This window comes from Cebus imitator, unplaced genomic scaffold (genome assembly GCF_001604975.1).
Source record: "Cebus imitator isolate Cc_AM_T3 unplaced genomic scaffold, Cebus_imitator-1.0 Scaffold238, whole genome shotgun sequence".
NCBI classification, from domain to species: Eukaryota; Metazoa; Chordata; class Mammalia; order Primates; family Cebidae; genus Cebus; species Cebus imitator.
The window spans coordinates 2,034,664-2,047,506 of NW_016107553.1; the positions used below are offsets into that span (position 1 = coordinate 2,034,664).

Genomic DNA, 12,843 nt, shown 5'->3' on the forward strand with positions numbered 1-12,843 from the left:
CACTCACTGATCTCATTAAAATGCAGATTTCATGGTGGTTCTTGCCTACATTCTCAGCACTTTGGAAGGCCAAGGGGGTCTGAGAGGGGGATCCACTTGAGGCCAGGAAGTTCGAGACTGGGCAACATAGTGATTCCCCTTCTCTAAAAAGAAAAAAAAAAATTAGCTGGGTACGGTGATACATGCCTGTAATCCCATCTACTTGGGAGCCTATGATCACGCTGCTCTACTCCAGTGTAGGCAACAAAGCAAAACACTGTTTTTTAAAAAAAAAAGAAAAAAGAAGAAGCAGAATTCTATTCAGAAAAAGGGAGGTGGTGTAAAGGTGTGTTCTGCATTCCTGATTACCCTCAGATGATGCTAACGTTGCTGGTCCTCAGATTGTATTTTGAGTAGCAAGGTTTTAAGCAGACGTATACATACAACTAGGCTAACTCACTAGAAAAAAGCAAATGGTAACATGGTGGCAAAAAGTGAGAAGGATAAAACTGATGAATCCTATTAAGTTTTTCACAACTGAGCACAATAAGTAATTCCCTATTAACAATGAAGAACACACACTTTTACTACCTCTTCATTCCTGCCATGACTAAGTACCAGAAAAGATACAGAACTGGCCAGCTAGCGAGCCAGACTGGGAGTAAATCCATTTGAAAAGTTAAAAAAAAAAAACCACAAAATCTGCTGCACAGAGATCATCCCACAGAATATTAACCATCACTACCTTTCCCTCTCTGTATCTTGTGTCTTTTATTCCTTCTTCTAGTCAGTGTTTATCAAGTGTGTTTGGGGACCAACGGCAGTCCCTGGCAATCTATTAACTGGTCTATAGGCAGTTTGAGAAAAAAGTGATAAAAGTTTTGATTAAAACCTTTCACAAATTTGAGAAGATTATGACTTTCACAGAAATCCTTTTAGGTTCTTTAATGCTGTTATACTGTAAGCACCACCCAAGCTTTCCACAAGGATAAGAAAAGACTATCATAATAAAATGAAAAGGAAAGGACTGACATACTTCCACAACCTGTGAACTGTTTACATTGGTTAAATACATATTTTGTTGTTCGTATCATATTGTGTTAAATCTCAAATTTAGGGAAATGAATCAATAGTTCAAAAGAGTAAAAGGAAAAAATTGAAGAGTAAAACTGAAAAATAAAAATACATTTAACTCAGAATGCCATAAATGATACCAGTATGATTTTATAGTGAAGACTGAACTTAGAATGGGCTGTGACTGGTGAACTAGGAGTGATTACTCTGTACTAGGAGACATCCTTGTTCCCACTGTACTGTGATACAGTATTAAATAGGGACAAGAAGCCACTGAAGTGTTCACATCATTTTCAACCACTCCAGTAAACCAAGCAAAGTCTCCACTATGAATTCTGTCACTAAAACAGCAAAATAATAGTCAAAGGTACTTCAACTTTTTTTTATCAAAACAGGTTTAACTACTGTCAGCTGGAAAATTAATGACAAACACGCTCAGACGGAAACAAAACAATCTACCGGCAAAATTCTATCATCAGATGACACTACTGGACGTTATGTGCTATGCGTGTTATACAGAGAGGAAGAACAATTACTATCACGGATGCATGCTCCTAAGTATTTTGTTTTATGGCTGCATGAAGCCACTAGTGTACAGAGTATGAATCAACTCTTAGCATATACAACTGTAGTATGTTAATCAAGAAATACAAGTAACTTTTTAAGTTTTTAGAAGAATATATTTTCTTTTTAACCAACAATTATTTTTGAACCTTGACTTGAAAAGTTGTGCTGGAATCAGCATGGCTAGAGCACTAGCTTTGTGGGCAGCAATGAAGAGCCCACCACCTGAAAGCCAATTCACACATGGCTTAATTTACAGACAACCGCTGGCTTGAGTCAGTTAGTAACTGCATGGAAAATTGTGAATATAATTAAAATTGTAGCCCTTGAGCAGATACCTTCAGTATGTTAAGAATGCAGAAGCAGGCTGGGCACACTGTGGCTCACGCCTGTAATCCTAGCACTTTGGGAGGTCAAGGTGGGTGGACTGCTTGAGCCCAGGAGTTTAGAGGCCAGCCTGGACAACATGGCAAAACCCCATCTCTGTTTGGGGAAAAAAAAAAAAAAAAAAAAGAAGAGAGCAGCAGCAAATAAAGACTTTTTCTGTTTTGTCAAGAGGAAATATGCTAACAATACCTACTTGAAGGATACACGTTTTTTTTTTTTTCTTTTCTTTTTTGAGATAGAGTCTTGCTCTGTTGCCCAGGCTGGAATGTAACAGTGTGATCTTAGCTCACAGCAACCTCTGCCTCCCAGGTTCACACAATTCTCTTGCCTCAGGCTCCAAAGTAGCTGGGATTACAGGCTCCTGCCACCACACCTGGCTAATTTTTGTATATTCAGTAGAGACGGAGTTTTACTATGTTGGCCAAGCTGGTCTTGAACTCCTGATTTCAGGTGATCCGCCTGCCTCAGCCTCCCAAAGTTCTGGGATTACAGGTGTGAGCCACTGTGCTCAGCATATATTCATTTTTTTTATAACACTGATGATGTCATTAAAACATATCTATGATTTTAAGTGGCTAACTCAAGTGCCATACCTCTATGACAGGCAGTATAGTGATTAGCTTGAACATATCATTTCAGGGTAAAATTATAATTCTCTTTTTTTTTTTTTTTTTTTTTTTTTTTTTTTTAAAGATAGGGTTTCACTCTGTCGCCCAGGCTGGAGGGCAGTGACACAATCATAGCTCACTGCAGCCTCGAATTCCTGGGCTCAAGTGATCCTCCCACCTCAGCCTCCCAAGTAGCTAGGACTTACAGGTGTGCTCCATCATACTTGGCTAATTCTTTTTTTTTGTAGAGACATGGTTTTGCTATGTTGCCCAGACTGGTCTTGAACTCCTAACCTCAAGCGATCCACCCACCTCAGCCTCAAAAGTGCGGGAATTACAGATGTGAGCTACCATGACTGGCTACAATTCTTTTTTGTTGTTGTTGAGACAGGGTCTCACTCTGTCTCCCAAGCTGGAGTACAGTGGTGCAATCAGAGCTCACTGCGGCCTCCACCTCAGACTCAGGTAATCTTCCCACTTCAGCCTTCTGAGTAGCTGGGCCTACAGGCATGTGCCACCATGCCCAGTTATTTATTACTATTATTATTTTTTTGTAGAGATGGAATTTCACCATATTGCCCAGGGTAGTCTCAAGCAATCTACCCACCCCAGCTTCCCAAAGTGTTGAGATTATAGGTGTGAGCCACTGTGTCAGTCACAATTCTTAGTAACAAAATATGCAGACTAAATCATGATACAAATGGCTTAACCAAAGAATTTTGCTCTTTTCTAACAACTAGGTAGACTTGAAATCATATTCAATTGCTGCACTAAACCTGAAAACACAGTTCCTAGAACTGAATTCAACCAAAAGGACAGATCTACACATTGCCATCTCCCAAATTAAAATGTTCACCTTTCCTGTTGAGTGCCATGCATTTGTCAACTTGATGTAGTTTTCAATGAGAATTCTTGTGATAATTTTTGTGTCCATTTGAATATCTAAAACATCTAAAAGAAATACCATATACTTGTTGATTTCCCCAAATCTATAATTCAAAGATGGGGCTATCTAAAAACTAAGAGCAAGAAAAGAAATCGGTTAAATAGGAAACCTTAACTTGGACTTTGGGTCTTTCACCATATTAATGGTGGTGAAATTAATGTGGTGAAAGACTGTAGCAATCATTGCTTTTTCAGATAGTGATTTAAAAAGACTGCTTTGATCTTACAATAAAAACGTTTTGGATTATTCTTCTGTGTTTATCTAAAATCAGTGGTATGCATTGAAGACCCATCACGTGGTCCACAAATTCCAAATGTTTGAAAACAGTACTTTCTCTACTACACTACTTTTCTTTCATAGGAAGCGATCATTTTTTCCTGTGCATGTTAGAGAAAAACAGACAACCATGGAAATTTTGTTTGCCCTTATTAATCTTCTCACATTAGAAAAGCACTTCATTATCTACATTTATGTCGCCTCATTTTCAAAAACATTGGTTTGATTTCAGTATGAACAGCACTTATAAAAAACAATGTATCAGGCCGGGCAGGTGGCTCATGCCTGTAATCCCAGCACTTTGGGAGGTGGAGACGGGCAGAACACGAGGTCAGGAGATTGAAACCATCCTGGCCAACATGGTAAAACCTGTCTCTAAAAACAAAGAAAAACACAAAAACAAAACTTGGCATGGTATAAACACCAAGCCAAGAGATTGACACCAATTTGTAACTGTATGGCTGTAATGGAACAGGCTCACTCAGCCTCAGCCTTAGTTATACTGCTGCTAAAGAAGCAGTCTGTTATACTATTTTTCCCATGCTAGGCCTGTTTTCCAAGATCTTTGGTTATTTCTTATTTGCCACTTCATAGAAAAGGGACAGCGGTATTTATTAAAGCACACATATTGCATTCCAAAGATGAGTTTAACTTCATTTCTTATTAAATCTTTAATGTCTCTACTTTTATTACTTAACAGGAAGAATTAAGTAGACGTATTAGAATATACTACTGCTTTCTTTCTCTTACACCAACTGTCTCCAGAGAATTAAGCTAAGTCAGCTTTTTATTATAGCTTTGTTACTCAATTATATCCACACAAGTATGCAAGTTCTCTATCAAATAAAGACAGTATACAGACTAATGGATAAATCTGGGGATATATTAAGGATACTGTAAACTGTTAGCAAAACAAATAAATGTCTCTGACATTCAGAGAGGAAACAAAAGAAAGAGAATATAGAAATTCACACACACACACACACACACACCCACAAAACCAAACAGGTGGGTCATTTTAAAATAAACGAGACCATAAAGCTACGTAAATGTATCTGTGTTGTTTTTAAAGATATTCTTACCCAACTTTGGAAAAACTATTAGGTATTCGGCATTGCACTGAGGACATGCCACTCTGGCTGTACTATTTCCTCTTTGCTTTTCATCCACCCAGCGTTGTAGACAGGCTTGGTGAACCCATTTTGTAGATCCTCTGCACCTGCATGGTCTCACCCATTCAGCTGTTCTATCATCTTCATCAGTAGCAAAACAAACCCAGCAACTTCTGTAAATTAAAAGAGAAAATGACAACATTTATCTGTAGGACTCCAGCCTCCTCTATACTACAGCTCTTACTTAATGGGATAAGCCTACTATGTTGTATTATATAATCTCTGTTCTATATTAAAAGACTATGGAGACAAAACAACCAATACATTCCCACTAGAGCAGTTTCTACCTTTTCTGTTTTTCCTTGTCTTCCTCTACAGACTTTTATGTTTTCTGAATTTTGTTTTTATGTAATCTCTATCTTTTCAGTAATTCTTCACCTTCTCTAATGAACCAGAGTGTAAGAAGACATACCTCAAGCTGCTTTTGTTTTATAAGACCTAATAATTCTTTCAGGAATAGTAAGCACAGTAATATTTTAGATTCAGCGTTCTCCCAGTTCAACAACACCAATCTCCTGTGCTTGAAAAAACAAAGTATTACACAAGTGATTTTACATATGGTCTCATTCCATTTTCAGCTGAGGAAAAGAAAAAACCCATTTCTCTTTCTGGTAAAGTATAAATACATGAGAAAAAATATTATGTTTTCAAAAAAGCACAAAGGAGATAAAGATATCACTTTTTTTTTTTTTTTTACCATAGCAATATGATAAATTTGGGTGTATATGCTTGAAGTTTGAAATCTACAAGTATCAACTCTGGGATGCTTATGTTAATAAAAGTAAAATTCTATCGAGATGGGTAATTTTAAAACATTTTCCCACTTTGCTTTTAAGGGTACTTCATGAAGTCTAATTTTTTTCTTATGGAATAAGGTTGCAATTCCTCAGTTTTTCTCCCAATTGACACAAGTTTTGACATCGATTTCCATTAGGGCAAATACAGTTGAATTCAATGAGACCATTCTTTCCTTCCCTCCATTAAAATATGTACTAGTGGAAACAACTGCTAATTAAAGCACGTTACCTACTGTGCACTTTTCACTTAATTGGATAAGTGGCTTCTATCAGAACAACTAGCTTAACTATGCTCAGTGGGAAAGACTATATAGTCAGGTGTTATAGATGGGTGAGGTCTCCAGTCCTTGTGGAACAACATGAATTTCAATTGTGTGATCCAATTAAAATTTTTCAATTCTAACAGGAAAAAAGTTGAACTAAATCCATGGCAACGGTATTTAAAATTGTGGTTTTATTCAGCTTTAAAATTCAGTCAGGTTTCATAGGATCTAAGCAAAATTAGAACGCAGGTAGCATTTGTTTAGCATTCTGACCCTTCTGACCCACTTTAGCTAAGCTGTCTGGGCATTCACACAGTCTTATGATTGTCCAAAAATACCTTGATTTTTTTTTTTTTTTTTGAAATGGAGTCTCACTCTTTTACCTAGGTTGGAGTGCAATGGCGCGATTTCAGCTCACTGCAACCTCTGCCTCCCAGGTTCAGGCAATTCTCTGCCTCAGCCTCCTGAGCAGCTGGGATTACAGGCGTCTACCACCACGCCTGGCAAATTTTTGTATTTTTAGTAGAGATGGGATTTCACCATCTTGGCCAGGCTGGTCTTGAACTCCTGACCTCATGATCCACCCGCCTCGGCCTCCCAAAGAATATCTTGTTTTTTTTTTAAAAAAATGTATCGTCATAAAATATACGTAAAATCTACTACTTTAGCCATTTTTTAGGTTTATAATTCAGTGGCAGTAAGTATATTTATACTGTTGTGCAACCACCAAGGCTACCCATGGTAGGACTGGGTTTTAATCTATGATTTTTGCATAAAACTTCAATTGCTAAGTATACTGGCACATAGACTGGTTGAGATGTTGCTAGTATATATTTTTCCCTACAACTGAGGTAACTTTGTGAACATATTTGTATACATCTACGAAATGGAATATATCATTTTAGCAACAAAATATTGGCAGAATATCTAGATTTTTTATTCTCATACTTTATTTCAGCACATATGTAGCTAAGTATGGCTATGCTGGCATTACTAATCAGTATTAAGGTGAATCAAATTTTAAATTAATTCAATTTCAGTCATTAGAAAAATAAAATACATCTACTCATACAACCTTAGTACTAGGTTGAATCAACTGAAATAGTTTACATTAATCTGTTTTTAACCTAGAGAAATGATAGGTCAAATTTCATATTTCAATCTAATGAGAATACTTGCATAGCTATTATATTCCTCATAAATTCTAGATAAGGTTTATTTTCCCCCACCATTTTATTATGAAAAATTTCAAACTTTCCAAAAAATGCTGGAAACTGTTCAGTGAATACCCATATAACGAACATTTAGATCCTATAATCCTTATCATTTTGCTATCTTTCCTTTCTCACACATCTATCCACCTTTTTTTTTTTTTTTGCTGCATCTCACAGTTGCAGGCATCAGTATATTTCAGCCTTAAATACTTGTATGGCTTTACTTTTTAGAACTTACATTTAAAGCATACACTTTCAGATTTTTTCTAATTAATTTCACAACTATGGTAAATGAGATAGTTGAATGATGATTTATAGTGGGAACTTATCAGGAGTTAAGCTTTCAGTTGAAAGAGCAATGTCAGATGTGTGTGAACCAGAGCAACTCCATCTTGAATAGGAGCTGAATAAAATGAGGCTAAAACCTACTGGGCTGCATTCCCAGATAGTTAAGGCATTCTAAGTCACAAGCTGAGATATGAGGTCAGCACAAAATAGAGATCATAAAGATATTTCTGATAAAACAGATTTCAGTAAGGATGCCAGCTAAAACCCACCAAAACCAAGATGGCCACAAGTGACCTCTGGTCATCCTCACTGCTACACTCCCACCAGCGCCATGACAGTTTACAAATGCCATGGCAATGTCAGGAAGTTACCTTACATGGTCTAGAAAGGGGAGGCATAAATAATCTACTCCTTGTTTAGCATATCTTCAAGAAATAACCACAAAAATGGGCAACCAGCAGCCCAGAGTCTTACTCTGTCACCCAGGCTGAAGTGCAGTGGTGCCATCTTGGCTCACTGCATCTCTGCCTCCTGGTTCAAGTGATTTTTGTGCATCGACCTCCCAAGTAGTGGAATTACAGGGTGCCTGCCACCATGCCCAGCTTATTTTTGTATTTTTAGTAGAGATGGGGTTTTACCATGTTGGCCAGGCTGGTCTTGAACTCCTGACCTCAAGTGATCTGCCCACCTCAGGCTCCCAAAATGCTGGGATTACAGGCATGACCCACTGTGCCCAGTCACATGCAGCTAATTAATTTTTTTTTTTTTTTACAGACAGGATCTCCTTATGTTGCCTAGGCTAGTCTCAAACTCCTGGGCTCAAGTAATCCTCCTGCTTTAGCCTCCCAAAGTTTTGGGATTACAGGCATGAGCCACTATGCCTGGTCAAAAATGTTATGTTATAAAGAATTTATTAACTGGCCAGGAGCGGTGGCTCATGCTTATAATCCCAGCACTTTGGGAGGCTGAGGTGGGTGGATCACCTGATGTCTTGGAGTTCGAGACTAGCCTGGCCAACAAGGTGAAACCCCATCTCTACCCAAAGTATAAAAACTTAGCTGGGTGTGGTGGCGGGCATCTATAATACCAGCTATTCGGGAGGCTGAGGCAGGAGAATCACTTGAACTCACAGCAGTGGAGGTTGAAGTGAGCTGAGATAGTGCTATTGCACTCCAGCCTAGGCAACAAGAGCAAAACTTCTCCTTAAAAAAAAAAAAAAAAAAAAAGAAACAAAAAAGAATTTAACTGATTTATGATCTTACTAGGTATTTAAATTTAACCCATCTAGTATGGAAAGAATACTAGTCTGTGAAATGAGGGCTGAGCAAAGAGGAAATTAAAGCATGTAAAAATGGTCACATGAATGTCTTTAGGCCAATATCAGCATATAAGATAGTGCGATTAGTCTTAAGAGCTGAAAAAAAGGAGGGGAGGACACACACATGATAAATACTCTTTCCTTATTTTTATTATGAGATAGGTCTGGCTATGTTGTCCAGGCTGGACTCCAATGAAACTCCTGGGCTCAGGTGATCCTTCTGCCCCAGTTTCCTGATTACCCAGAACTGCAGGCATACAGTCTAGCTTCCTGCCTCCCCACTGCCACCACTTTTTTTTGAGACTGAGTCTTGTTCTGTCACCCAGGTTGGAGTGCAGTGGCGCAATCTTGACCCACTGCAACCTCTGCCTCCCAGGTTCAAGCTATTCTCCTGCCTCAGACTCCCTCAGCCTCCCAAGCAACTGGGACTAAAGGCATCCACCACCATGCCCACTAATTTTTGTATTTTTAGTAGAGATGGGGTTTTACCATGTTGGCCAGGTTGGTCTTGAACTCCTGATCTCAAGTGATCCACCTGCCTCGGCCTCCCAAAGTGCTGAGATTATAGACATAAGCCACCGTACCTGTCTCCTACTCCCTTTTTTAAACCTCTGATAGACTGACCAGGAACATCACCTGAGAAGGTCTTATAATTATGCTTTCCCTTTTTGCTTTTCCATACCCTACACCTCCCACTCTACGTAATTAATCTATTTCAACTATTTATTCCCCAATTCTCCACCTCCTTCCTTTTAAGACGGAGAAGAACTATTTGAAAATGATGCATTTACAATTTCTCAAGATCTCAGAATGGAGGGGAGACTAGAAATTTGATGTTTAATGTATATACAAGTCCTCTTACTATCTAGGAGCAAACAGTATCCCACACTTTCTATGGAAAATCATTCTTCCCTCCAACATCAGCCATGTATGTGGTTTAGGCAGCTAATGTTGTAACCAACCCCAGAAACCCTAAGATTGGCCACAGTAACCCATCCTCCAGACTACATCATTGGGAGGCTGGGACCCTAAAGCTGGTCTAGTGAACCTCAGAATTTTTGCTGGGAAAAGTGGTACACAGACTTTTTCTCTTTTGCTGAGCTTAGAGGCAGAGAATGTGAGGCTATTGCTGCCAGGAGAGTCACCAACTAAGTGGAGCCTTAATAATCCAGAGGAAGTAAAGGTGGAAACTGGCAGCATTGTTTGAGACATGGATCAAGCTGTGTTGTGCCTAAAGCTAAATATATTCTTGTACTGCTAACTCACATAAACCAGTAGATTTTTGGGTTTTTTTGGCTTAACCAATTTGCATCATCACACAAGTCATGTGCAACCAAAACGATCTTGATACTGTGTTGGGTACTAAGAGATGGCCTCAGTACAATCACAGAATGTAAACTCTAAAGAGTTTTTATTATTTTTGAGACAAGGTCTCACTGTTGCTCAGGCAAGAGTGCAGTGGCACAATCACCGCTCACTGCAGCCTAGCCTCCTGGCCTCCCGTCATCCTCCCAACTCAGCCTCCTGAGTAGATGGGACTAGTCTTCCGTTTTGTCTTTTGAAATGGAAAATAGCCAGTTAATTATTAGCCAAAACCGAAACACTCAAAGTCCACACCCAAGGAAAGAGGAAGCTGTAATTTCTCACCAAACTAAGAGTTTCTCCTTAAGTATTTCTTTCCCTGTTGTTTTCTCCAATCCTCTCAGAACTCAGTCCTCAGTGTGATGCATAAGCATCATCTGGGAACTTATTAGAAACGCAAATTTTTAGGCCCTGCCCCAGATCAACAGAATTAGAAACCCTGGTGGTACCCAGCACTTTGTTTCAATAAGCCCTTCAGGTGATAATGATCCTGAAAATTTGAAAACTTCTGCTCTAGCCATTCTTCTTTCCTTTTTTCTGATTTCCCCTTTGCAAATATTCTTAACTCACTGTAACACAGAAATGAAATTCCATTTTATGCTCACTCTAAACATTTGGTTTTTAATTTTAAATAATACGTAAAATGCTGAAGGTATTTTTTCCTAAGGAAACAAGGTTAAATTAATTTGGGGAAAAAGATATTGTGAATTCAGGATATTCTAGCTGGTTAAAGAACCTGGGCTTTGGAACCAGACTGTGTGGGTTCAAACCCCTGCTAACTACATAGGTTAAATGATAGAATCTCTTTCACAGAGGTATTGCAAAACAGGGGTTCTTAATCTGGAGTCCATGAAAAATTTAGGAGACAGGGATTGGTAAATCTGGATGAGGGGAGAAAAACCATTACATGTTTATTTTTGCTAAGCTCTAAATAAAATCTAGCTTTTCTTCAATAATGAATGCAAGCAAACCACAGTAATATTAGCTGTGTAGCAATTAGAAATTAGTATAGCAACCAGAAATTTTCATATTACTTTACAGCTGTGCAGTTCCCAAAATAACATTTAGCTCATTATAATTTGAAATTAGTTATCAGGTCAACCGATAAATCCTATGTTTTAATGTATTAAAGCTCATATTACTATATTAGAATTTTAATATTTTGATAGCTATACTTCAATATAATTGGTTTCATTTCTAATGCTCTGTTATTTTGTTTCATTCTTTCAAAAACATTCTGAGAAGGAACCCATAGACTTAACCAGGCCACCAAAGGAGTGTTAGCATAAAAAATGTTTTATGTTAAGGTCCCCTATTGTAAAAGATTAAACATGATCAAGAGACTGCTTAAGAATTGCCTGGCACATATATAACCTCTATGTAACCACTGGTAATAACAACACTGACAATGATGACAGTGATGGTGTCAGCTTTCCATTTATGCCTTATGCCTAAAACTTACGGATGCAGTTTTCTTACCGTTATCACATAAAGCAATTCTGCTTGGCACCCTGGTATTCAGTGGAAAATGTTCTGGATTCCTTGTCATTCGCCAATTTTTCAATAGGCCACATCACTACTTAAGATTCATTTGAACCCTTTCATTTTCTTTCACCCTTATTATCCTTCTGCTAGCTTTTCTAAATGCCAACTACTTGCTGATGTATATATATGTACTTTGACACCATCCCATTCACCAAGTTGGGGCATATTCATTTACAAAGCAAAGAGAGAATCTGGGAAGTATCATGATTGGTTCGGGGATCAAAGAACAAATCACTATCATTATGTGAAGACAAGAAAAGAGAACTAAACTAGACAAATCTAAGGACAATGACTTATTCCTAAGAATAGATGTAGAGTCTTATAGGTATTGGTAATATAATTCCATGTGATTTTAAAACTATGATGGTTTTTGCCAGTTATAAAGAGTAAAATGGAAAATTTATAAACAATTTCATATACATGACAAAGTTGCCCTAAATCCAGCATTATTCAAGATCTCCTCCTAAATCCACTTGAGCACCTAATAAGTACATTCTTTATCTGATGCCACAAGGAACTACATGTAAGGAACCTACAGTCTAGTTAATAAACAAACATGCACATGAGCATCACCAAAAAACTACCATACCAAGCATTAAGTGTCAGGAAAAGGTGTTAGTAACCTTAATACAGAAAAGTGATGAGAGACCAAGAAACAGGATGAAGCAGCTTAGGTTTCAATAAAAGGAGAGAACTACAGATGAGAATTCAAGTTAGATATGAAAGAAAAGGTTATCTGAAGTAAGAAAAACAGCATAAGCAAGCTTAGAGGTGGAAATGAACATAGTTCATGGACCAATGTGGTTGGAGTAGAAAGATTTTATTAAGATGAAGCTAGGTATTACAAACCAGTTGGGAAAGGATGAATAACAAAGACAATCTCCCTTCATAGGGTTCATTTGTGACTAATTATAGTCTATCTGGTCAAACAAGTTAATTATTTTTAAAGTATGTAGAAAAAAGTGAGGGGACTTTATCAATAAGATAGTTTCTCACGGGCACTAAATTAAGCAAGATAGGTACAGTTTCTTTTTTTTTTTTTTTTTTTTG

The 12,843-nt window shown here is 37.8% G+C and overlaps 1 protein-coding gene across 1 annotated transcript in view; it reads right to left on the reverse strand.

Annotated features, from left to right (window-relative positions):
- Positions 1–12,843, reverse strand: part of MARCHF5 (membrane associated ring-CH-type finger 5) — a 65,425-nt gene that overhangs the window by 38,442 nt on the left and 14,140 nt on the right. Inside the window, exon 2 of the mRNA XM_017498204.2 lies at positions 4,917–5,119. Within this exon, the coding sequence (XP_017353693.1) occupies positions 4,917–5,119 (203 nt within the window). The remainder of the gene's footprint in view (positions 1–4,916; positions 5,120–12,843) is intronic.